The 25,578-nt window shown below is 42.2% G+C and overlaps 2 protein-coding genes across 16 annotated transcripts in view; both read right to left on the bottom strand.

Moving 5' to 3' along the window:
* Window positions 1-25,578, bottom strand: part of LOC114642585 (NACHT, LRR and PYD domains-containing protein 3-like) — a 1,142,003-nt gene that overhangs the window by 50,224 nt on the left and 1,066,201 nt on the right. For 13 of the 14 annotated variants that reach the window (XM_051921799.1, XM_051921798.1, XM_051921797.1 and 10 more), the window contains one exon: window positions 4,762-4,938. The exons of the other annotated variant lie outside the window; for it this stretch is intronic. In XM_051921799.1, the coding sequence (XP_051777759.1) occupies window positions 4,762-4,938 (177 nt within the window). The remainder of the gene's footprint in view (window positions 1-4,761; window positions 4,939-25,578) is intronic. 14 annotated transcript variants of the gene reach the window in all.
* The window catches only part of LOC114645164 (uncharacterized), a 44,789-nt gene continuing 39,874 nt past the window's right edge, over window positions 20,664-25,578 (bottom strand). The window contains exon 6 of one of the 2 annotated variants that reach the window (XM_051921821.1): window positions 20,664-20,980. In XM_051921821.1, the coding sequence (XP_051777781.1) occupies window positions 20,748-20,980 (233 nt within the window). In that variant the 3' untranslated portion in view covers window positions 20,664-20,747. The remainder of the gene's footprint in view (window positions 20,981-25,578) is intronic. The other variant, XM_051921820.1, reaches the window with a different exon arrangement.

Genomic DNA, 25,578 nt, shown 5'->3' on the forward strand with positions numbered 1-25,578 from the left:
TGGATTGTATCAGAAGCCTTTAAGTACCATGACGTCCTATTGGCTGTAGGGTGTGGACAGAGAATCTATAAATTTGCTTGCTTTACCCCTCATTCTCTCTCTTGCAAATATCTGATGAAAGAGCATCTCACACCATGAACTGAATAGGACAACACAGTGACGAGCACAGCTCAGCAGCCATATTGAGACAGGGATGCGGCCTGTTCTGAAGATGGCTGACCACAAATGAAGATTTAACTAGAGACACTTAAAGTAACTAACAAGTCTGTGTGCCACCTGAAACTACACATCACCATTTATCAGGTTGTATGGTTGCCAATATTCACTTGTACTTTGCTTATTGTTATTATTTATGAATATTATCAATAATCCATTATTTAAAGTGCAACTTAAGTCCTGCTTGTCTTTTACTACACCTAATTGTCTGAGGTTATACATGTAGAACGGAAGGTGGGGAGAAGTTATATGGTACAATACTTTATAAACAGGGGTAAGTCTGGGAGATTTGAGGCATTCTAAAAAAGGCTACACATTAATAATATAAAAGGGGGAAGTAGAGTAATATAATACTCTACCAAGACAAAACAGATGCATTTCCATCTTTATATATCTTATATCTTTAATTCACTGTGAGATATCTAAAATGGGTGGCACGATGGCGCAGTGGTAGTGCTGCTGCCTTGCAGTTAGGAGACCCTGGGTTCGCTTCTCGGGTCCTCCCTGCGTGGAGTTTGCACGTTATCCCCGTGTCTGCGTGGGTTTCCTCCGGGCGCTCCGGTTTCCTCCCACAGTCCAAAAGCATGCAGGTTAGGTGCATTGGCGATCCTAAATTGTCCATAGTGTGTGCTTGGGGTGTGTGTGTGTGTGACCTGCAGTGGGCTGGCGCCCTGCCTGGGTTTGTTCCTGCCTTGCGTCCTGTGTTGGCTGGGATTGCTCCAGCAGACCCCCGTGACCCTGTAGTTAAGATATAGCGGGTTGGATGATAACTGACTAACTGATATCTAAAATGCACTTCCAGATATCTCTAAATGTTCAAATGTTCCCACCATATGGGAAGTTATTTTAAGATATCTTGAAATTCAGTTTTATTTGAAAGACCTAAAATACATTTTTAGAAATCTCAAATTCATTTCATGATATCTTTAAATGAGTCTATACTTCACTTGAGATATCTTAGAATGTATTTCAAGATATATCAAAAACAACTTGACATGGATTTAAAATGACATTAACTTATTTCAAACTATGGGTTACTAGTTGTCATTTGTCACATAGCCATGTGCACAGAATTGTCCCCAAGCTTGTCTCAGCTCTTCATCTTGTCCTCTCTCCCCCTTTTCTCCTGGCTGTGCTCGGCTTTTTTCTAGTCCTCCCAGTTCTTTGTCTCCGCCCAGTCGTCTGAGGTCAGGCTTGACCCCGAGTTTGTCCTTGTTGTACTTAGCAGTTGTTTTGTGCTAATGCGCACTTGTCTATTTCAAAGACATTGAAATATGTTGACTTAAAGCTGCCCTATGACTCCTCTATGGCCTCTATGATCAATATGCTCTTAACCAGCTTGTGATGGCCTTGGTTACTCACAGCTGTCACACTCACATGAAACTGAGACGTCAATAGTCAAGTCTGAGGATGAGCCAAGCAATAAGGACACAAACGAGCAAAAGGAGATGGTAAGTGCTTAACGGTTTAACAATACAACAAAATGAAGTGTTCAAAACATAAATAAAGTGAAGTGCTTCTTCAATAAATAAATTAACAAATAAATAAATTAATATTCCCCAATAAAAAGAGTGTTCATTGGTGGAGGTTAAAATCACAGTACACAGTCAATAATAATCCATAGATAAAAATGAGGCAGGTTTTGACCTTACCCCTAGAGTGCCATGTGCTCACTCATCTCATGGCCACTTCTTGACCTCCACTCCACTGCATCAGCTCAGCCACAATTCTGCATTTACTTTATTTCACATGTAACCTCCATCACCATCTTTTCCTTTTTTTTTCCTGTTCAGTTTTGTTCTTGACTATCCTGCTCAGCTCATTTTAAACTCACTGGGGTGCAGGTGTCTAATTCCACACCCAGAACTCTAATGAGGACACTGGCTGAACCACACGTGTCTGCAGGTGTAAAGTGCGCTCGCCAATTCACCACCAACACTCCAGGGCTGCTCTGCTCCCCCACAATACCACATCCACCTACGCCCCTCTGAGTCCACCATTTTAATTTAAAAACCTGCACACAACCACTGACCCCTGACATGTGTCACCACACAGCTTTGTATTTAGTAGTAAAGAGAATCACGCAGTGACCAGAGTGACCAGTGGAGCACAGGACTAGTGTGACAGGTGTCCTTAGTGACGTCAAATTATTCAAATCTCCAGTCGGCCATTTGATTGTCTGCAGGCATTGAGGAAGACCCTGACTGACTGAAATGATAAAGAAGGATTTGTGAGGCAGTGACCGTGTGTGTATAAAAATATCACAAAGGCGCTATATACTGGACTATTGAGAAAGTCATGTGACAGCCTACACTGATCATGTGGTGAGATTCTTGTTTTAATGTCCCACAAGAGACACAAGTGTGAGTTACAAACACAAGAGGGCGCCACTCCTCACACTGGAGTATCTCACTGACACGCCCACTGAGGTCACATTCCCAGAATCCTCTCAGTGTCTCTGGACGTCTACTGCTCATGATGTGTGTGTCCACCTGTCGGTCACTAAGCCCACTGACAGATATATGTCGATGTCCTGTGTAGACCTGGGGGTTATGTCTTGTAGAATGATGTCGGCCTGTTCAGTCCACTTGGCTATAATGGCGGTCACTTCCTGTGACTCCCACCTTACTGTCCACACTGCCTTCAGTCCTATTCCTCTCCTCCCTGTCACCTTCTCTTTCTGTGTATGGCTGGCTGGTCATTTCTACTGCTGCTGTCCACCTTTCCTCCTGTTCCTCTGTCTGTCCTCCTCTCTCTCCTTCTTCTTATCCTCTGCCTTGTCCTCCTCTTTTATTCATCCTTTTCTTCATTCTGTTCATCTCTTTCTCTTGTCTCTCCTTATCTTTTCTATTCTATTCTCTTTGTCGTTATCTGTCACTTCAGTCCATCTCTAGCTGTCCACTCTTCATTGTCTTTTGTCACTTTAGTCATCTCTTCTCCTCACACTGATTGCGTTTCTCCTCCTGCAAAGGATAGTGAAGACAGCAGAGAACATTATTAGGGTGCCTCTCCCTTCACTGCAGGACATATTTTACAAACGCACTGTCAGCATTGTGCAGGACCCATTACACCCCTCACATGGACTTTTCACACTTCTGCCATCCAAGAGAAGATAATGCAGCATCAGAGCCAGATCTACCAGACTGCAGGAGAGTTTTTACCCCCAAGCTGTTAGACTCCTTAATACCAGGCTGACCCCTGGGACCTTCCACACGGGCTCATCCACCTCTAAAAACAGAACTTTTATACATGTGAGCCACTGACCTGTAAAGACGAGTGTGCAGGTAGAGAAGAAGAACTGAAAATCTCCTACTGACCTTTAAGGATTTTGACACTCTTGATATCCTTCTGCTGTGAAACATTCTGACCTGTCATTGTTTACATGTCTTAAACAACTATTATCATACACTGATCATTTCTGCATTATCTATATCTATTATTTATTTATTATATTACATATCTGTTGACTATATTTATGTATCTAGATTGCAAATACCATACATTGCATCAATGTTCATATTGCTTACTACACATCAATATTGCTGCTAATTCTTTGTCTTGTCTTTGCACAATGTCTTGTCTTGTTGTGTTTTAATTTTAAATTTTAATTTTAATTCTATTTTTAATTTATTTTTAATTAATTATTTGCACTTCATGTTGTTACACTCTGGATGGATGCTGAGCTTCACAATGTTGTCTATCTGTATACTTGTATATGGTTGAGATGACAGAAGACTCGCCAGTAATGATGGACTCCTGCAGAGCTGTCTGTCCTCCTGTGGTCACCTCCTGTGTCACCTTACTGTCCACACTCTTTGAAATTCTAATCCTTTTGATTCTCCTCCTGCTGTGCTGAGTTTAGTTGCATTTGTGACTATTCTTGTGCTTTCGTCATTAGATTTGACGAGTTTTGATTTTATTACCCTACTTTGACTTTGTGTATCGGGACGTTGTTGGCCTTGGATTCCCTTTGTTGTTTCAGCAAATCCTCTTGTGCTCTTTGGAGTTTATTTTGTGCCTTGGAGCATTTTTTTCGAAAATAATCCTTTGTATTTATAAAGATTCTTCATTGCCCTTTTTGGTGCCTACCCAGAGTTTGATGGTACCTCCCTCTGGTGGGTATTTTGATTTGTTTTATTTGGGACTTACGTGGTTGAAGACTCTCTAGTTCATAACAAGAGGATGTGGAGAAGGTCGAGACCAAAATAAAGAATGGAAAACATGGGATTGTGGGACAAGAAATAAAACAACAGGCTGAACAGAAAGGACGATGAGAGGATGAAAGAGACCACTGTGGGCGAGGGGCTCAGGGTCACAATGCTGTCTTTAAGAATTTAACAATTAAATAGAAATCAGCAGCTGTGTCCTCATCACAGCCATCTGTCTGCTCACGTGTGACACTGACGTCTGTCCTGATTAAAAACAATGTTTATATGGTGGGTGTGGAACATAAAGAGCCATAAAGTCAGAAGAAATAAAATTCAACACACAAACACACACACACACACGCACACACACACACACACACACTTGTTGTTCACTTACTGCAGTTTCTCTAATTTGCAGTTTTCACTCCTCAGCCCCTCACACAGCTGATTCACTCCTGAGTCGTCCATGTTGTTGTTGCTGCTCAGGATCAGTTCAGTCAGTCGTGAGTGTGGAGCAGAAAGAGCTGAGGAGAGAGCTGAGCAGCATGTGGAGGTGAGATGACAAAGAAACAGCCTGTGGAGATAAAGAGAGAGAAGTGAGGACATGTGGACAGACAGACGTTCGGTGGTCTCAATAAGTGACATGATGACCACAAGCAGAGCTGGATGCTCAGGTGTGTCACTGAACAGCAGGCTGCTGCTAGCATTTGAACTGAAACACAATTTGAACTCCACACCAATGCTGCCCTTCAAGGCGCTATATACCTGAAGCACCTTCTGTCTGTCAGGTTAACCTGACTGATGAGAGGACATCAGCCGTCACACTGGACAGGAGTGTCACACAGCAGGACTGACCTTGTCCTTCACTTGAGTGTTCAGATGCACTTCTCTGAGTTGGTGACAGCCAAGTGACAAACTCAGATTTCTGTCCATCATTCAGGACTGAGGGTGAGGACACAACTGAAATGATTGACAGGAGGCCATTTACAAATGCCAGCCTCTCCAGATCTGCAGTGACAGCAGCTGTAAATCAGTCAGCCTTTATTTTAGAGAGCGCTAGTCACAAACAGACAACACAAACAAATAAACACAACAAGCACAAAGAAAAATAAGTGACAAGGAAGAGGTGACAGGAGAGGTGATGGGGCACGGGAGGACATGACAGTCCAGTCCAGGAGGGACACACAGAGGGTCACCGGCTGCTCACAGTGACACTCCACTCTGTCCAGTCATCTTCTCTAAGGCTATCAGCCACCTGAGCTCAATGGACAAACTCCACTCAACCGGCAGGTGACACGGGTTCAAGGTGACGGCCTTGTTGTGTCATAGCGAGGGTCTCTTACTGTCACTGCACACACCAGCTGTCACAGACATTGTGGACTGAAGAGCTTTGGTGGTCAGTAGAGAGTTTGGACCCTGGACAGGCCTCTGCTCTTCATGGCCACTTAAGCACCAACTGAACAATAAATAAGACAGAGGATAAAATAATAAGACATAGAAAAATGAAAATCAAACAAAGAATAAAATGTGTTTGAGTGTCTCTGTGACAAAGTGACAAGTGGACGCAGTTTATAAATTAGAATTTGTGTGCAAATATTGATGAAGACATTCCCAATAAAAAATATGAAAAGACTCAAAGCCATCCCCTTTATTTTATATAGTGCCTTTCAATCCAAAGTCACTTTACATGTCCAGCTCTCTCCTTGTATTCTTACTCTGAGCACAGACAGGTGACGTGACTCACTCAGGGTCACACAGCATGTGACAGGCAGGAACTGAACCCGCGTCACTGGGCTGTCAAGTGCAGGCCTCAGCCACCGGGCCACAGAACTGGGAATCAGGATTGGCCAAAATGACAGAGGAGGCGGGACATGAGCTGTCAGTCAGCCTGAGAAGGTGTGAAGAGAAGGCGGCCATCTCAGTGAATTTGATTTATCAGGCCATTGATCAAATGGGACACTTTGGTGTCTTTAGATGACCTAAAAATGTCGACTGACCGAAGTGTTTGATTATTGTGTTGTTAAACATTTGGTCAAAGTGTGAAGGCTAAAGAGGACTGAAGTGACACACAGACACTCAAACGTGTGACATGAACAGGACAGTGGCACAGTGGTTAGACACACATCAGGGACCAGGGAGCAAATCTGAACACACGACTGAGCTCTCAGTTCTTGGTGCTGATTCTTTTATCATTTTTATGCTGATAAGACTTCAGGGGTGTTGGCTGACTTCACATTTATAAGTCAAGTACTCAAAGATGTGGTGACAATAAACGTTTAAAGTAAAATGTGTACAAATAAGAGTGACGTAGAAGTGACAAGGGCCAAAAATCAAATGTCATTGGACAAACTCTGAAGTGCCGGAGATCTTCAACAAGGAGGACACACTGAGCTGAGTTTGTGTTCTCGACTGACAACTGAAATCTTCTTAATGGCCGACGAGAAGATGAGCCAAAGACGAGGTCAGCCGACAAGTCAGCACACATTTCAGGCTTCGTCAGGCCGCAGGACTTGGGTGGCGTTGGACTTTTCCAAAGCTCCAAGGCCGAGGTGAGCTGCTCAGTGGTTTTGTACCCCATGTTTGTCACAGTGTGTTATTGTAATGATTTGCATTTATTTTTTATTATGTTAAAATTGCAAATTTGATCCTGGTTTTCTTTTTATTGTGTTTTTTTGTGTTATTTCTGTTATGACTTCTTCTGAATTCTTTACACATTGAGGTAGTTGATGATATTTTATGTTTTCCTGTGACGCCATCTTCACGTCTTGTGTGTCACTATTCTGTGTGTCTGTTGTAAAGGAGTTGCTATAAAGTGACACTCAGGGTCACACTAAACATTTTGTCAAAGATCAAGGAGTCCAAAGTTCAGCCCATAAGACTTCTGCGTTATGTGAGTTTGTGGATGTGACATAAAGAATAAGCACACGTGTGTTTAACAGTCAGACGTCACAACTGGTGCTTTGTGTTTCAACTGCGAGTTTGGATTTCACTTTCAGTTTTGACCCTCGGCTTTTTGATCTTTCAGTTCTGATCTCCTCTTCTGGCTCTCGATTCCCATCTTTCTCTCAGTCCCTTTTCTTTCTGTCATTTTTATTGTAGTCCTGATTTAAACTCAGATCATTTAAAATGAGTGAATCAGTGAGAGAAGACGGGTTTACAAAGATATGAAGGACCTCCAGGGAGAGGTTAAAGATTTAAAGACCCCGATGACACAAATGACAACTACTTTGTGACAAACTCTAACTGATCTTTCTACTTCAAGTGCTCACATAAATCAAGGTGCTGGTGGTCTGCCAGTAGATGGTGGGAGTCACATAAAGGACCAGCCAGTCCTCATGTGATTTGTTTTACTGGGGACCCTAAAAATGAACGGGATGTTTGAATTAACAAAGGACGTGTTTGATTGTCAGTGAAATCCTGATTCTAAATGTCAGCTCATGTTGGTCATTTGATGTCACTGCTTGATGAGAAGTCACCTGGATGGACATTCACAATGACAAGACAAGTCAGCAGTGCTGTCCATCTATTGAGGATTTGGTTTGTGAATTTAGAAACATTTTAAATATGGCTGTCAGATCAGAGGTGGCAGTCAGTCGATTACTAGAATTCAGACAAGACATTCAGTCAGTTAGTAAATATAAAGTGACATGTGACATGTGAGCCCATGAAGTGATCAGACTGATGACCTTCTCATGTCACTGCTGACCACACAAAGCTGGCACACCACATGGTGTCAGGGCTGCCAGTCCTGATGGTGTCGACTCTCAGCTGTGACTCCATCACAAATCTGCTGCTAATGTCCTGCTGTCGTATGGACAGGCCAGTCAGCTACGTGACGATCATCGGGGGGTTTACTTCTGAACTGCTTTACACCCTAAAGACCTTAAGTAGTCAGTGAAGAGGGTGGGATTTGACCCTGGAGATGTGGGGTAGCAGTGCTCACCTCTGTGCTGCCCCCCCGTGAAGGGATCACTTTGACTAAAACGAGTTCCAGAGGTGAACTCCATATTTCTACAGTAGGAGTGCGGACAGCCGGAGTTCAGAGGTTAGGATTGTTAATGAAAACTGCAACTGAAGTGGTGAAAAAGTGTCATCTATACATATAAAGGAGAGTTGGGATCCGTGAGGCTGTGTTTGTGTGTTTGTGGAGGGACGGAGAGTTAAGGCGGGTGTTGGAGTCACGTGATCATCTCCCCTCCCATTCACCTCATTTCATTCACTTCATTTCGCTCCGAGCTGAGCTCCGCAGCTGACGCGGTCTTGCCTTCCTTTCTCCTTTACTGATTTACTGTTTAGTAGACGCGGTACTTACTGAATAGTATTTGTTCCTTTAGTGTTTCTTAGTGTTTAGTAGACGCGGTGTGCCGGTGTTTCCGGCGGTGTTGCAGTTTAGTGTTACTTTCTACTTCGTTTTTGTACTTTAGTGTTTAATAATAAATAATACTAATTCATTACATTCTCAGTACTCAAAGTGCTAAAATAGTGAGTGATACTTAGCTGATAGCAGTGTAGAAGCAGCACAGCACAACGCAGCCGGTAGGACAGGCGGGTATGGTAGCGTAGGTGAGCGGCGATAGCAAGCAGCAGGAGGAAGAAGCAGGATTTGGATGTTCCAATACACAGCTATAAACAGTAACGCTTGGTAATTTCAGGCGTGATCGCCCCGGAGCCATAAGCCAGATTAGTATGAACATCAGATCAGTTCCGGGTCGTAGAGTACTGTAAGATGAAACGGGAGCAGATCAGCATAGCGAATATAATCACTGAGACAGATCATCCAGAGGTGCTAGATCGCCAGGTACAAAGAAATGTTCGTAGGTCTCGTCCCGTGATCCACAGACTCAGCTGTTCCCAGTAAAGTGGAGTCCATAAAATCTGTAAATATTAAGCCAAATCCATGCAATTCGAGTCAGCTGTATCCACGAACTATACGTACAATAAACGAAATAAAACAAGCGTAAGAAAGTGCAGAATTAAGGCGAATTTTGCGAAACGTCTTGTTAACAGGGAGGAGCGGCGACAACAAGCGTGCGCCGGCGTCCCCTCACCTGCTATAATAAAGCAGTTATAATAAAGAAGTTTAGGAGACTTTTACTTTATCTCATTTAGTGTTCTTCCCAGCGGTGTTGCAGTTTTTTAGTGTTAGTGTCTACTTAGTGTTTGTGTTTAGTGTTATGGAAGGAGTGATCTTACCACTGTCCGATTTTGCAATGAATGAGTTGGTAAATAATGATTATTTATCAACAGATCACATGAACAAATTCAATGAAATTTTATCTGCGCATACAATTTTCCAACCTCAAAAGGCTTTGCTAATGTGGACTCCTGACATACCTATAATGCCCATTCCACAAAATACAAAACATATTCAAATATTACCTTCTGCAGCTACTGAATGAGTGACTCACTGGGTGTGTACCTCTTATGATGGTGCTGAAATTCATGTCTGTGACAGTTTAAACGCTGATAAAAAATTCAACATCACCGAAGAGCAGCTTCGTTTCCTTCATGCTTTGTTTCCTTACAAACCTCCCATAGTTTATGAAGACGCACAGCAACAATTAAATCATACAGATTCTGGTGTATTCTCAATTGCATTTGCTGTGTGTATTTCTTTAGGTATTGACCGAAGTGATCCATATTACTAACCGAGAATGCTAAACCGGATGGATGCAGGGACATCCGGCCATGGGCCGTAGCCGCAAAAAGACGTACTGCGCAGGCGCAAAAAGAGTCCGCGAGAGGCGGATGAGGAGCCGCGAGAGGGGGACAAAAGAGGCCGCGAGAGGCAGACAAGACCACAGAAAAAAGGAGTGAGCACAGAAAAAAGAGAAAAAAGGAGAAATGAGGCGCAACGAGCACCGAAAAAAGGAAAAGGCACATAAAAAAGTAATCAAACGTAGGCAAAGCACGAAACACATTGCACACGAAACTAGACCCAAAAAAAAAAAAAAAAAAAAAAAAGAGGCTCGCGCACAACAGCAAGGCACCCCCCCCCCCCCCCCCCCCACAGGCACCGGACGGGACACACACAAAGAGGGAGATTCAACAAGACACAGGAACACAAAAAGAAAGAAGACGCTCGCGCAACAACAATCCCCAAACCAACCCCCCCCCCCCCACACACACACACATCCATAAGAAGTGACACCCAAAGCCACATATTCTAAAGTGAACATCAACACCTTCACACTAGACAGCATAGGTGTCAGCATTGGTGGATCTCCTTACAATAAAGCACTATTAACCGTTCAACTGCAGAAAAGGAAACATATTAACAGTGACTGCGATCCTCCTTATTACTTATCCATATTTCGCATGTTGAGAAAGAAACAAGTCATGAATACACGGTCACGGGTACAAAACGAAAAGGAAAGGATAACAGGAAAAAACACACGAACACGAAAGAAACAACAAAATAGACGGCTATGCAGCATAGGTGGATCTCATTACAATAAGGCACTATTAACCGTTCAACCGCAGAAAAGGCTCCATATTAACAGTGAGTGCAATACTCCTTATTACTTATCCATATTTCTAAAAGAAAAAATGTGTCGACTCCAAAAACGCAAAGCTCAACTAAAGCTTCTAACTAACGATGTACCTAAAAGTAAAAACTTTATGAACTGCATTAGATCCTACAATAGTTCATTTGCTTTTGCATCTACCGGAGTAAATATCAGGCCACCAAAAGGCAATGGCCCATACTGCTTTCCCATATGTGCACAAATACTGCATCGCATTGGAACAGTGCACCCTGAAACAAATCAACAACGCAAATATGCACAAATCTACATCCTAGATCCACATTACGCAAACTATCAATCAAAGTGCTGCATCGCAACAGGCACGGATTCAAAACGAAACACCTCCCGTCTCAGACATACGTTAATGGCAGCGAAGGCTACAACGGGCTTCTCACACAGCACAGGCAAATCGATTACAGCTCCAAAACAACACGTCCCAAATACTACACATGCAACAACGCGCCTCTCAAACGGCACAAGAAAAACATACACCAGGAAAATTCATTCGGATTAATGAATGTCATTTGCAATCATTGTCATTCAGTTCACTTCCCTGAAGAAACAACTGGCAATACAAGTAATACATTTACACGTTGTTGTCAAAAGGGTCAAATTAGACTGCCTTCTTTACATTCATATACTGAATATCTACAGAAGCTTATAACTGACGATGTACCTGAAAGTGAAATCTTTATCAACTGCATTAGATCCTACAAATCGGTATCCACTATGAACATTAACGGTGGCACTGCACGTGACATCCGTCTTGAAAAAATGTTGTTTATTGATGAATGTTCAATGGCATGAAGTCACTTACTCAACACCATTCATAAACTTCTACAAACGTTTATGAATAATAATATTCGATTTGGAGGAAAGGTACTTTTATGAGGAGGAGATTTTAGACAGTGATTAGCTATTCTTCCAGATGCCATGCACTCAGCTATTGTTCAGTGCACCTTAAAATACGCAGACAATTGGCATTGCTTTCAAAACATACAGTTGGTAAAAAAGATACGATGTCCAGAACCAGATCATAACAATTGCTTATTACAACTGAGAGATGGTACACTCACCAATACAGATGGACTTCAGCCACATATTATTACAATTCCTCAAGCCTTTATCTGCGACGACTTAGTTACAGAGAGATTTGGAGCAGCAATCTCATTAGACCAAATGCCCCTTTTAACATAACGCACTATATTATGTCCAAAAAATATTAATGTGGAAAACATAAATACCCAAGTCATTCCATTACTTCCTGGAGAGACACAACTCTTTCTAAGCTCTGACAAACTTGACTCTGATCACAACAATAACCATCTTAAATGACCTTACAAGTTCTGACCTGGAATTACCTTTTACACTTAAACGGCGTGTACAAAGAAATTTTCAAATAAACCTTTACACTGTGCCACACACTTTATTGTTTGATTTCTATTTGCATCATCTACACCGTCACACTATTCTATATCTCATTCCTACATCACGCTCTTTGTCATTCCCAACACCAGGGGTTGTCGAGCGAAGCGAGCAGGGGGCGGAGCCCCCTAGTATATATATAATATATACACACACATATATATATATATATATAATATATATACACACATACATCTATATAAATAAAAATGTAAATGTTCGTTTGTTCAAAACCTTAAAGCTCCGAAAGTTCTTCACCGATTGCTTTGAAATTTTGACACAACGTTGCATTCGACTACGCGCGTGTTTTTATATACATATTATATAGATGTCACACCTATGACAGGTAAAAACATGCTTTTTTTGAAAACACAGCGCCATCTGTTGGACGTAAAAGCAACACACGCTATACTAAATATTTTACGATTCTGTTTCAATGTTTCGATCAAATACATTTGTATATACGTGAATAAAGGCAGCGACATGGCAGTTTTTGGCGTGCAACCAGAAAGAAGTGATAAGAATGCGGTCATTCATATCGATGAAATCGCACAGTATTAGGCTGGAAGAAACATAAGCAGCAATGAAGCTGTATGGCGAAGTCTTTCATTTCCCATACATGAACGAAGTCCAGATGCTGTTCACTTAGCAGAGCATCTAGAAAATGGACAACGCGTTTATTTCACAGCTGCAAATGTGCAACAAATAGCCCTCAATCCACCGGCTACAACGTTAACTGCTTTCTTTACGTTATGTCAGAATGACGTGTTTGCGAAAACACTGCTGTATTCGGAAGTGCCTACGTATTACACATGGAATGGGAGTAGAAAATCATTTGAACAACGCAAACGAGGAGAGAGAGTCAACGGACAACCAGCCATATTCAAAGAAACTACGATAGGCAGACTGTACACCGTGCATCCCAATCAAGATGAATGCTTCTTTGTTCACATGCTGTTGGTAAATGTGCCCGGTCCAACGTCTTTCCAGCAATTGAGAATTGTCAACGGCGTTACACATGCCACTTTCCGAAGTACATGTCAAGCTCTGAATTTATTGGAGAGTGACCGACACTGGGATGTGTAAATTAATGACGCGTGCAACACGTCACATCCAAATCAAATTCGTGCATTGTTAGCAATCATATTGGCCGCCTGCTCTCCTTCATCTCCAACACAGTTATGGGAGAAATATAAATCGCACATGGCTGAAGATATTTTCCGTCGAATACGCAAGTAAAATTCAAATATAAACATGGATTTCACAGCAGAAATCTACAACTAAGCGGTGATAATGATTGAAGATTTGTGCTTAGAAATCGCGAACAGGGTTCTCAATCAATTGGGAATGCCATCACCGAATCGATCTGCTGCTGCTTCGTTCGATGTAGAATTGCGTCGTGAACAAAATTACAACATGGGTGATCTTATGTCGTATGTGCAATCAAATATTCCTAAGCTAACGCTTCAGCAAAAAGGCATTTACGATCAAATAATGCAAACTGTCAATAACGGGGTTGGAGAAATCTAGAAATTTGGAACGGAAAGGTGCCGGTTGATCTGACCTCAGGACGAATTTCATTGCCTCATAACTACTTCAATTTAGTGACATCAAAAGAAGAATTGGTTGAAAAAGTATTTCCCAATATTCAAACCAATTATAAGAATCACGAGTGGCTGAGTGAACGAGCTATTCTTGCGGCCAAAAACAAAGACGTCTACGAACTTAACAATATTATTCAGTCTAACATTCTGCACAGACAATGGAACAACAAAAATATTGTATACCCATAAGCATTGTGAAATTAAACATATTAGAAACGTGCGCTTTCTCTTTTCTTTCTTTTCCATTTAACCAGATTGAGCCACAGCAAAGCTATCTATCTATCTATCTATCTATCTATCTATCTATCTATCTATCTATCTATCTATCTATCTATCTATCTATCTATCTATCTATCTATCTATCTATCTATCTATCTATCTATATATATATATATATATATATATTTATATTTATTTTCATGGCATTCGTAGTCTGTAGACTACGAATGCCATGAATATAATTACCCCGATCTACATGCTGTCAAATAAACGAACCACATGCCGTGGCGCAACGTTAGGGGCTTCGCCGTTGACGTCTGAGGTTCGATTCCTGAGAGGGAGTGCAGTGAGTGTGTATTCCTGATGAGCCCAGAATTAGGGCGAAACACGTGTTGCGTACTCTTTGCATTATTTGACAGTAAACTATATATATATACACACATATATATCTATACTAATAAAAGGCAAAGCCCTCACTGACTCACTCATCACTAATTCTCCAAGTTCCCGTGTAGGTAGAAGGCTGAAATTTGGCAGGCTTATTCCTTACAGCTTACTTACTAAAGTTAAGCAGGTTGCATTTCAAAATTCTACACGTAATGGTCATAACGGTTGACAACGTCCACCATGTTAAACTTTCATATTTATGGCCCCATCTTCACGAAATTTGGTAGGCGGCTTCCCTGCCCTAACTGAAACCGATGTACTTATTTTGGTGGTATGACACCACTGTCGGCCACCATTTTGAACTTTCCAACAGTCTTTGTTACTTAATGGGCCCATCTTCAAGAAATTTGGTCCGCGGGTTCCCAACGCTAACTGAATCCTACTGACATACATATATACGTTCATAGCCTGCAGCTCGGCCCACACTCTGAATCCTCCAGGCACTCCTGAGCATAATCTAATTTTGAAGGTTGAGGCACCAATAATGTTACTGAGAAACTTACAGCCACCAAAATTTTGTAATGGCACGAGACTTCAGGTCACATGCTTGCAAAAGAACCTAATTGAGGCAACTATTTTTACTGGCGGTGGTTCAGGGGAGAGAGTTTTTATTTCTCGCATCCCCGTTATACCCTCTGATCTCCCATTTCAATTAAAACGCCTCCAATTTCCAGTAAGGCTCTGCTTCGCAATGACAATTAATAAGTCTCAGGGACAGACCCTACAAAAGGTTGGCATTGAATTGAGGCAAGATTGCTTTTCACATGGCCAACTATACGTTGCATGCTCAAGAGTAAGCTCAGTGCACAGCTTGGTCATATTACAACCGGAGGGGCAAACTGACAACGTGATATACAAAGAGATCCTTAACAAATACAGTAATTATTGTTACATTTTCCCTCAGTTTATTACTTAAAATTTTAAAGCATTACTTCGCCGCTGCAAAGAGCGGGTATTTTGGTAGTTATAATATAGGAACTAATCACTTCGTTTGTGGACGCCATTTTTATATCGTCTTTACGAATTGTTATTATTTGTGTGAGTTATTTTACTGATGTTGAAAAGAATTAAACACAAACACGCCGATCTATCCCATAGAAGTGTGCCCCGCGTTGCCCTCTCCCAGCCCTCCTCTCTGGACTCCAGCGCTGAGCCGTCCTCCGCCAGACGCTTTCTCACAGAGAAATCGGTCACATTGTAACTTTTTAAAATTTGCAGTACTTGATAGTAGAAGAGATGAAGAAAAGAGCTTTGCGTCGTTCTACTTTTTAACTGCGCCGAGCTGTAAACAATGTGAAGACGAGCAGTGGTGTAGCGTAGTGTGGGCGGCAGGGGCAGCCCGCCCCGGGCGGCACTTTTAGGGGGCGGCAAAATTTCACAATAAATAATAATAATATCTTGTAAAAATTTGAACCATACCTAAATAAGGGGGCGGCGGAATTTTCCTCAGCCCCGGGCGGCTGACACCCACGCTACGCTACTGAAGACGAGACCCCCTTCAGCGGCGAGGGGTCGTAAGAACAAAGTGGGCGCTGGGAGGCGCGGAATGTCGGCCTTTTCCTCCTGGTCAACAGCTTTGCAGTTTCGGGCAGCGTCCTCTCTTCTCGCTGTTTGTCACACTTCAAGTGCCCCGTCGTCTCCTGGGACAGTCGAAATCTTTGCGAATAAGTGTAATCGGCGCTATCGAAGAGGGACTCTCTTGCTAAATTGCGGTGCACGGCTACTTATTGTCCCTTAAGATGAATTCGTGTCACTAAAACCCCGCAACATTCAAGGTTGCTTTTGTGATGAATTCTTTTAAGAAAATGGAGGGTTACATCTAAAAAGATGTACCGACCTCTTCATGTTAAGTATTGGACTTGGCAATTGCTTGGACTTTCTACCCTTTAAGCACAGAAAGGCAGCGTCCACATTTCTCAGAATAATTTTTCTCTTAAATCACAGGCACATAGTGCAAGGTTGTCAAGCAGGTAGTTTGCCCGAAACCACTGCAGTACTCAATGTATCTTTACTTGTGAATTGTTAATGTTTGACTGTTTAATAATTTATACGCTTCTTATATCTTCTTCAAATTCTTTTATCAAAATGTTTTACTACTTAATAATTAGTATTTATATAATTTCTATGTTATTGTAAATGCTCTTTATTTGTTCAAAAATAACATTGGTAATTAACAAACTTATTTTATAAATACTACATTTTAGTTTTTTTCCCTTGCACTCAGTGAGCGAAGCCACTGGGTAATCAGCTAGTGTTAAATGAAATAAAAGTGAAAGGAAAAGAGTGAAAAATAAAAACTAAACTGAAATTAAAATTGCATAAAGAAAATGAACTGAAATAAAATAAAAATCTGTTTTTATCATTTTTTTTTGCATAACCAGACCAGAGTTCAGCATTGAATTAGTCGACAGATTTTGTTGTTTTCCATTCCTGTAGCTCACTCTCTCCGTTGTTTTCTGTGTGTTTTACAAATCTGCTTCTTTACTTGTGCTAATTGTATATTTATGATCATCAATACTCACCTGAGAGTCTGTCCCTGCGCTATACACACACACACTGTATGCTATTGTATTGTACTCCGCTCAGCTCTGGGCGACACTCCAAGGCTGGACCTTCACCTCCACTCACCGGCGGGCGGCCGAGGACTTGGACTGACGGACTTTAGCAGCACAGAAGCGTCTCTGAAGTGTTTGAGGGTCAGTGCTGTCTCTTCATGGCGCCTCTTCATGCTCTGTGCGGACTCCTTCATCACCGACTGTTCACCACAAAGGCTCTGCTACAGGCTGTTTATTCTCCACCAACTCTACGCTCTTTATAATCAGCATTTTAATTTATAAAGATATCACTTTACACTTTCATGACATACTGGGCACAGGATAGAAATTACTTAAAAAAAGTATTAATATGACTGCAGCACACGTGAAATAACTGAGCACTCACGTATGATTACTTTACATTCTACAGCACACGTGATGTCAGCGACAGACGACGACTCTTCTGTGGAGGGCACTGGCACAATGGCAGCCCCCCTCAGACTGGCACTTCTATTATCAGATGAGCCAGGACACGTTTTATGTCGAGTTTTATTTTCAGAAAAATTGTTAACAAAGTACAGTAATTATAGAACTTGTATTTTCATTAAAAAGATTACATTTTGAATCTTTTTTTTATACAAAGATGTTTCAGTGTTTAGGTGTGAGAGGCTGCAGCCCCACTTGTACTTAAAATGTTTTATCAACCATAAATAACGAGACCACCTTGAGTTAGTAGCGAGTTCTTTCTTTTTCTTATTTTTGAAAGTATTTACTTTGTTGTTATAATTAGTCAGAATGATGTAAGTGGGGCGTCACTGTGATTTGATTTGGGGGGCTCCACATTCCTGACTACACCCGTGGTGCACGTGAAGGATGCAGCTGCTGCCGTTGGACGCCAATATGAGGCTGCTGGTGATTTGTGATTGACGAGTGAGGAGGTGAAATAAAACAAACTCAGCAATCGGGGAGAGACGACCGGCCGGAGGAAGTTGGTTTGTTGCCCCTTTTGTTCTTAGAGGAGTTCATTAGTGCTAACCGTGTTATTCTTATTAAAGGGGGACTCCCACAATGCTTAACAAGATGGCCGCATGTTAATTTAGTGTAGCAGACAGCTGGTTCATTTACAAACCTGTGAAAGCAGACTGAGGGGGGATTTTCATTTCAGGATGGGAACTGATTTGGGAGAAGCGGCTCAGGTTTAGTGGACGGAGCGCTCAGGTTAGACGGCTGTGGTTTGTCTCGCCATTGGGAGCCACTTTAGTCAGCTGATGGCTGCTGGGCTCTTAGAGATTTATTTATATATTTAATGTTTATTTATTGATTTGAATGAGTGCAACAGGTGAATTCTTTCCTTTGAGTTTTCCTATTGGTTATTATTATTATTTTTTTTTTTCCTGTGATGAACATTTTCTTTATTTTTTGAATGTAGTGCGTTTGTTGCTCCATTTGTCCTAATTAGTAATTGTGCCATCTCTGACCAGTGTCTGACCTCGTCACCTGCCTGATAACATCTACTTGGGGGGCTAAGGAGTGTTTTGCTCGCTTGTCTCCTGCCACGGCACACACCACAGTTTATTTATTGATGAAGACCCCACACAGGTTGTGTCCCCGTCACTTGTCACTGTTCTGTGGACACTGAGGTGCATTTCATCTTTCACATTCTCCATGATGAAGGAGAGTCTCATTATTACCTGTAAGCTTCTTTAGACCAAAATGAACATTCTACATATTTGTAACTTACTTATTGTGATTAAAGTTATTGATTCCTGCAGCTATTAATAAAAATTGTTTTAAAAATAACACAATACAAAAATTACAAAACAGGCTTTCAATGCACAGACATATCTAACAATAACATAAAAATGACTTTTCTAGACCTTTCTAATCAGTTGTACTTTTCTCATTTCTCAACAAAGAGGGTCTAACAGTGAATTTCTGTATAAATTATTATTTGATTTCTGTTTTTATTTAGCTGCTGTTGTGTCTTTTAGATGCCACTGTGACACACAGCAGTGTATGTTCTGACATGGACCCTCGTCTGTTTGTAGGCCTGACACTCCCTGATGGACACACTAATGTCACCCTCAGTGTCCACAGACAGTCAAACTAAACTCATTGATGTTTTATTACTCACTTGACACATCTGCAGCAGATGAGCCCCGGCACCAGTCTCATGATGCACTCTGAGGTGAGCTCTGTCTGTGCCAGGTCGATCTCCTCAAGTTCTCCACAGCAGCTGATGACAGAGCCCAGCACAGCACAGTCCAGAGGAGATAAAGTCATCCTAGTAAACTCCATCTTTAAATCCTTCCCAATGGCATCTCTGATTAATCCCTTATTCTGAGTCTCATAGAGCCACTGACACACTCGCAGAGCTTCACGTTTATCTTGTCTCCGTAGTGCCTTTTCAGCTTTCTGCTTCACCCACTCCAGTATTCGCTTTGCTGTCTTCCTCTCAAAGTCCCCCATGACTCCCCCCAGTGTTTTAAACACAGAATATCTGGCCAGTCCTGCCAGAAATCGAGTGAGAATCTCAAACCGGCCATCTTTACACGACTCCAGCTTCTCAAGGAGCTCCTCAATACCCCCTGATGGATCAAGATAGAAGGAGCAGGCAGCTATGAACTCCTGTAGGGTGAGGTGGTAGAATGTGTACGTCGTGTGCTCCAGAGTGCTTTCCCTCTGAAGGATTTCTTTGAGGAACCCTGAGAGAAATGGAGAGGGCAAAACTGGCTGGAGACCAAAAGTAGACATCTCAAACTTGTCATAAAACACAAGAGTCCTGTTCACCACCCCATAATAAGCCATCTTTCCAAGTTTGACCAGAATCTCTTGCTGGTCTTTGTCTTCTCGCTTGTGATTGGTGAGGATGTTGCGAAGGAACATCACAAAGAGCTCAGTGACAGTTCTGGGGGCAGCTCCTCTCTCTTCTTCAGGTGTCATGAAGTGGCTCTTCAGCACAGAGCAGATAATCCAGCAGTACGAGGGGTTGAAGCACATGGTGTACAGGATGGCGTTCTCCTCCACATACTGAAAAGCCTCAGAGCCCTGATCAGCATCACCAAAGAACTTGTTAAAGTACATCAGTCTTTGTTCAGAGAAAAACCCCAGGATCTCTGCAAATCGGTCAACTCTCTCCATGTCCAGGGACTCCAGGGCTGTTGGTCTGGTGGTTATCAGGACTGTGCAGCCCTTCAGTAATGTCCTTCTGACCAGGTTGGAGACCAGGATGTGCACAGGAAAGCTCTCAACTGGGTCTGAGGGGAGCTTCCTGGGTGTGAAGTCCAGTTTGTGTTTGTACTCATCCAGTCCATCAAATATAAAGAGGAGAGATTCGGGTTTCTGCAGGATTTCTCTCAACTTTGGGTCATTGAGATATTTATAGTGCCTTACAATCAGCCTTGTCAGAGGCATCTGTGGTTCTGTCTCCGTGTCTAGTAGGTTGAGCTCCCTGAACTTAAACAGGAACACAAATGCAAACCTCTGGTACTGAGTACCTCTAGCCCAGTCAAACATGATCTTCTGGACCATGGTGGTCTTCCCAATTCCAGCCACCCCATTGACCACTATAATGCTGGGGAAAATCTCACTTCCAGGACTCCTCCTAAAAAGCTGCTCTGTCCAGATTCATTCACATTTCTCTTTTGTCCGCTCCTCTATTAGCTCTGCATGAGTTTTCCCCATCTTCTCAAGTTCATGGTGCCTCTCACTGTAGGTTCTCCTGTACTGACCAATGACCATCAGCTCTGTGTATCGAGTCTCAAAGCTCACAGCTCTGGTGTGTGGATCTCCAGGAGAATCCTGATCCTCCAAATTTCTTGTAGATTCAGACACACCACCTCTGTGTGTCTCATGGAGGCCTGAAAGTGATAAAGAGAACTTGTGAAAAAGAAAAAAAAAACTTGCCAGCTGATCCAGCTCCTTGTAGTCAGGGTCACTGAACTTGAGGAGGCAGCTAACCTGTGGTCCAGTAGGAGATTACAGATCTTTCCCATGTGTCTTTTAGGAGGATATCATGCACCCAGTATATGGTCAGACTGCCTACCTGATGGACATTTGGGACACCTCCATGGAAAAGTGAATCGGCTGCTGGCAAAGGAAGGGGTGGATTTAGATCTCATTGGCCATACAGGAACAAAAGACAAATGTGTGGGCAGAGTGACACTTTGACAATCCTGGAGTGCCAAACTTAGGAGTGGAACTGACACGGTGTTCATCTCTGATGCTCTGACTTTTCAGTCCATATAAGACTGAGGGGATTAGAAAGTTTAAACGTGTGACTCATCTTGGGGTAGGATAGAAGGGCATTGGTTTATGGGGCATTGGGATGACTTGATAAGATGCATTTGATCAGGAGGGACACCAGTGTGGGAGTGTGGGGGGTGTTAGGTGGGACATATAAGTAGATAACTCAAAGATGAGGGTGGGGGAGAAGGTAGCAGGGAGGTCAGGACATTCCTGGTTTCATATAAATGGAAAATACATAATTTCACATAAATTTCTACTCAAAGAGTCAAAGATAATTGAGTAATACATTTAAATCGCTGGCCTTAAATGCCATGAAAAAAATAATAAACTGTATGAGTAGTTCTGTGTAACTGAACAAACAGTGGACTGAGAAAGTATTCTGACTCCATCCATTTCTGTAAATTTTACTATGTTACAGATTTAATTTTAAACAGATACATTTTTGCCTGTCCATCAACAGGGGAATAACCCATAATGACAAAGTGAAAACATGATTTAATAAATATCAAAAACCGTAATCTCTCATTAATACAAGTGTTTAGATACTTAACTAAATACTTTGAAGATGCCCTTTGGCAAAATTTCCAGTTTCAGATCTTCTTGCTAAGTGTCTAGAAGCTTTGCACACCTGGATTTGGTCAGTTTATCCTATTATTCCTGGTAGATCCTCTCAAGCTCCATTAGATTGGATGGTAAATGTCTCTAAACTGCCATCTTCAGGTTTCTCCACTCATGTTCTATGGGGTATAAGACTGGGATTTGGTTGACCCACACAAGGACACTCAGAGACTTGTCCAGAAGCCACTCGAGTGTTTTGGACTTTATGCTTTGGATCACTGAACAGTCACCCCAGTCTCAGGTGAAGTGATCTCTGCAGCAGGATTTCTTTATTAAACTTTCTGGATTTGTCTGCATTCCCTCAATTCTGGCCTGTCTCCCTGTCCCTGCACCACCAAAGCAACATGTTGTCACCACCAACCTTCAGTACTGGAATGGTACTACACAGATAATGAGCAGAGCCTGGTCTGACAGACAAAGTGCTTGATGTTCAGTTTTTGTCTCCCCAGAGATTCTTTCTTCCTCATGCGTTTAGAGTTCTTAATATTGTCAAATGTCTTTTACTTAATAAGGGCTTCCATCTAGCAAATCTCTGAAAGTTACCTGATAGATGGATTGCTGCTGAGATGGATATCCTTCTGGCAGGTTCTTCCATATCAGCAGAGGACTTCTGAAGCTTGTGATGGATGGCCGGCTACAGATTCTGGCCGCCACCCCCAGGCCACCAGCAGGAGCTCTCCGGACAGCAGGAATGTACGCCGAGTTCCAGCGGGGCCTCATGGACTCTGTAGTTTTTATACACAGCCCTGCTGGATACCTTGGGGGCCACTGGGAGTCACTGTATGGGGGCTAGTGGGCTCTTATGTGCCCTATAACCCGGGAGTACGTCATGGTCACATGACAGGAAGAAACGACGTGCTCCCGGGTTGAAGAAAAGGACTGTTTACCCTGGCCCGGAAGCAATAAGGACTTGTGGGGTTTGAATAGGAACCACTTTCGGGTCAGGGGGTATAAAGGACTCCGGGGAAGACCAGTACACTGAGCTGAGCTGGGAGGTAGGGTGGCGAAGTGTCTGGGAGAGGAGGAGTGATTATTGTATTATTGTAGTGATTTATTGTATGAGTAGTGTGGAGTGGAGGGTGCTTGGTGAACTGTATAAGAAGAAAATAAAGAAGTCTTGTACTTTTAACCGGTGTTTGGAGTGGTACCTGAGGGTTCAAGAGGTGGATCGGAACCTCAACTGCTACAAGCTCTAAGAGTGATTGTTAGATTGTCAGTCACCTCCTTGACTGAGGCCATTCTTACACAGCTACTCAGTCTGACTGGAAAGAAAAGTCTCCATGAAGAGTCCTGGTGTTCTTAGATTTCTTCCATTACACAATAAGTGTGGCCACTGTGCTCTTGTGAACACTCAAAGCTTTACAAATGACTTTACCCCTTGGCTTCATTCCATGTTTCAGTACCACTTGATTATGGAGGTCTACAGAGAGCTCCTTGGACTTCATGACTTGTTTTTTGTCCTGACATGCAGTGTGAATTGTTGGAAATTCTATACACAGAGACACGTGTGCCTATCTGAAGGACGTCCAATCAATTCAGGGGGACACAGGTGGACTCTAATCAAGTTCTTGAAACATCTCAAGGAGAATTAAAACAAACAAAAGGCACCTGAGAACAACCTGGACTGTCACAGCAAAAGGTCTAAAGACTTCCAGGAATGAAACATTTCAGTTTTTGATTGTAAACATTTTTTTGCAAACCTTTTTAAAAACATGAGGTCACTTTGTCGTTAAGGGTTATTGAATTTACCATGAAAGGCAGAAATGGCCAATTTCTCCATTTCAAATTAAAATGTAAAACACAGTAAAGTGTGCAGAAAGTAAAGGGGTCTGAATACGTCCTGAATCCACGGCATTGATAATATTACAGCAGTAGTGAGAAGTTAAGCTAAATGACCATTTTATTGGCTAACTAGAAAGATTACAAAATGTAAGCTTATGAGGCAACTCAGGCCCCTTCTTCATGCAGCATGTTGATTACAAAGGTGTGGGAGTCACCAAGTATATAAAACACAATTTAAATGTAAAGCGTCTTCAGTTAGATGGTGAGCTACAGCTTAGTGAGGATGTTTGGTACAACGAGACAGCATTAGGGGTCAAGGCCTCAAATTTGGAGTGTGTTACAGACCACCTAATAACATCAATAGTATCAATATACATCATTTTATAATATTAAAAACACCAGTTTAAAGGGGGATTTACAGTCATGGAGGGCTTTAATTACCTGAACGTTAACTGGGCTAACTTTACAAATAACAGAGCACAAGAACAGAAGTTTATAGACGTAATGAGTGACTGTTTTAATTCTGTATCTTAAATCTTCTGAGCCACATGTGGTTTCTTCCTTCATCACATGAAAAGGTCCTCCATAAGCCTCCTGTATGTCAACTTGTTTCTGTTAGTAATGCAGCCTATGATGGAGGAGTCATCTGAGAATTTCTATACATGGTGAGTGCTGGTATTGTAGTGGAACTCTTTTGTGCCGAGAGTAAACAGGAAGAGAGACAGGACAGCTCCCTGAGGTACTCCAGTAATACACTCCACCATTTCTGACACACAGTCCCTTAGCCTCACAAACTGCTGTCTGTTGGTCAGGTAGTCCATGACCCTGGAGATTGTGGGGGCATCAAGATGCAAAGTCTTGAGTGTTTCCCCAGTCAATGAGGCAGAATGGTGTTAAAGACATTGAACAAACTCAAAGAACATTATTCTGACTGTGATGCCAGCTTTTTTCAAGTGGGAGTAAATTCTGTGGAGATCAGAGCATCCTCAACATCTACATGTGTCTGATAAGCAAACTGGAGATGATTGAGATGTTCTGAAATCAGAGGTTAGAGCAGTTTGAGGACCAGCCTCTCAGAGATCTTCATGATGTATGTAGTAAGAGCAACTGAAGTCCTTGGGATCACTGAATCACAACAGTACATGTGAGGAACAGGAGTGCCAGTGACCAGCCAGCGTGTGTTTGGATGAGGAGATCGTGTCTCACTAGTGAGGTGAAGTTGTATGAGGAAGGAACAAAAGCAGATGACTAGAGAGGTGTAAAAGAAGTGAGAATAAAGGGCACATTCTGTTGGTGAATTGACTCAAACACAAGAAGTAAAGAGATGTGGGGTGAGGAACCTTAGTATTACATGTAGGAAATAAACATTTTAGATTAAAATACACAATCAGAGGTCAGAAACTTGAAAGAATAAAGTCCTGGGAAGTGTAGTTTAATGCACATCACTTACATCAAGACAGTGGATAGAGGCCATGAATAAGGCAACAGGATGCCAGGTCATATAGCGCCCCCGTGTGGAGCACAAGTCACGTTAGGTTATACTAAAGCTTTATGACACACTGGTGAGGCCTCATCTGGAGTGTTGTGTGCAGTTTTGATCTTCAGGCACATAAAGTCTGTTATAGCAGTAAAGAAAGTCCAGAGAAGATCAACAAGGCTGATTCAGGACTGAGAGGTCTGCACTATGAGGACAGACTGAAGGAGTTGAACCTTTTCAGCTTAAACAGAGGCAGGTGAAGATGTCATAAATTAAATTTTTAACGTTATGAACATTTTATTTTATTATATTAGATGGAAAGTTGATAAGGGT

This window comes from Erpetoichthys calabaricus, assembly GCF_900747795.2.
Source record: "Erpetoichthys calabaricus chromosome 1 unlocalized genomic scaffold, fErpCal1.3 SUPER_1_unloc_25, whole genome shotgun sequence".
NCBI lineage: Eukaryota > Metazoa > Chordata > Cladistia > Polypteriformes > Polypteridae > Erpetoichthys > Erpetoichthys calabaricus.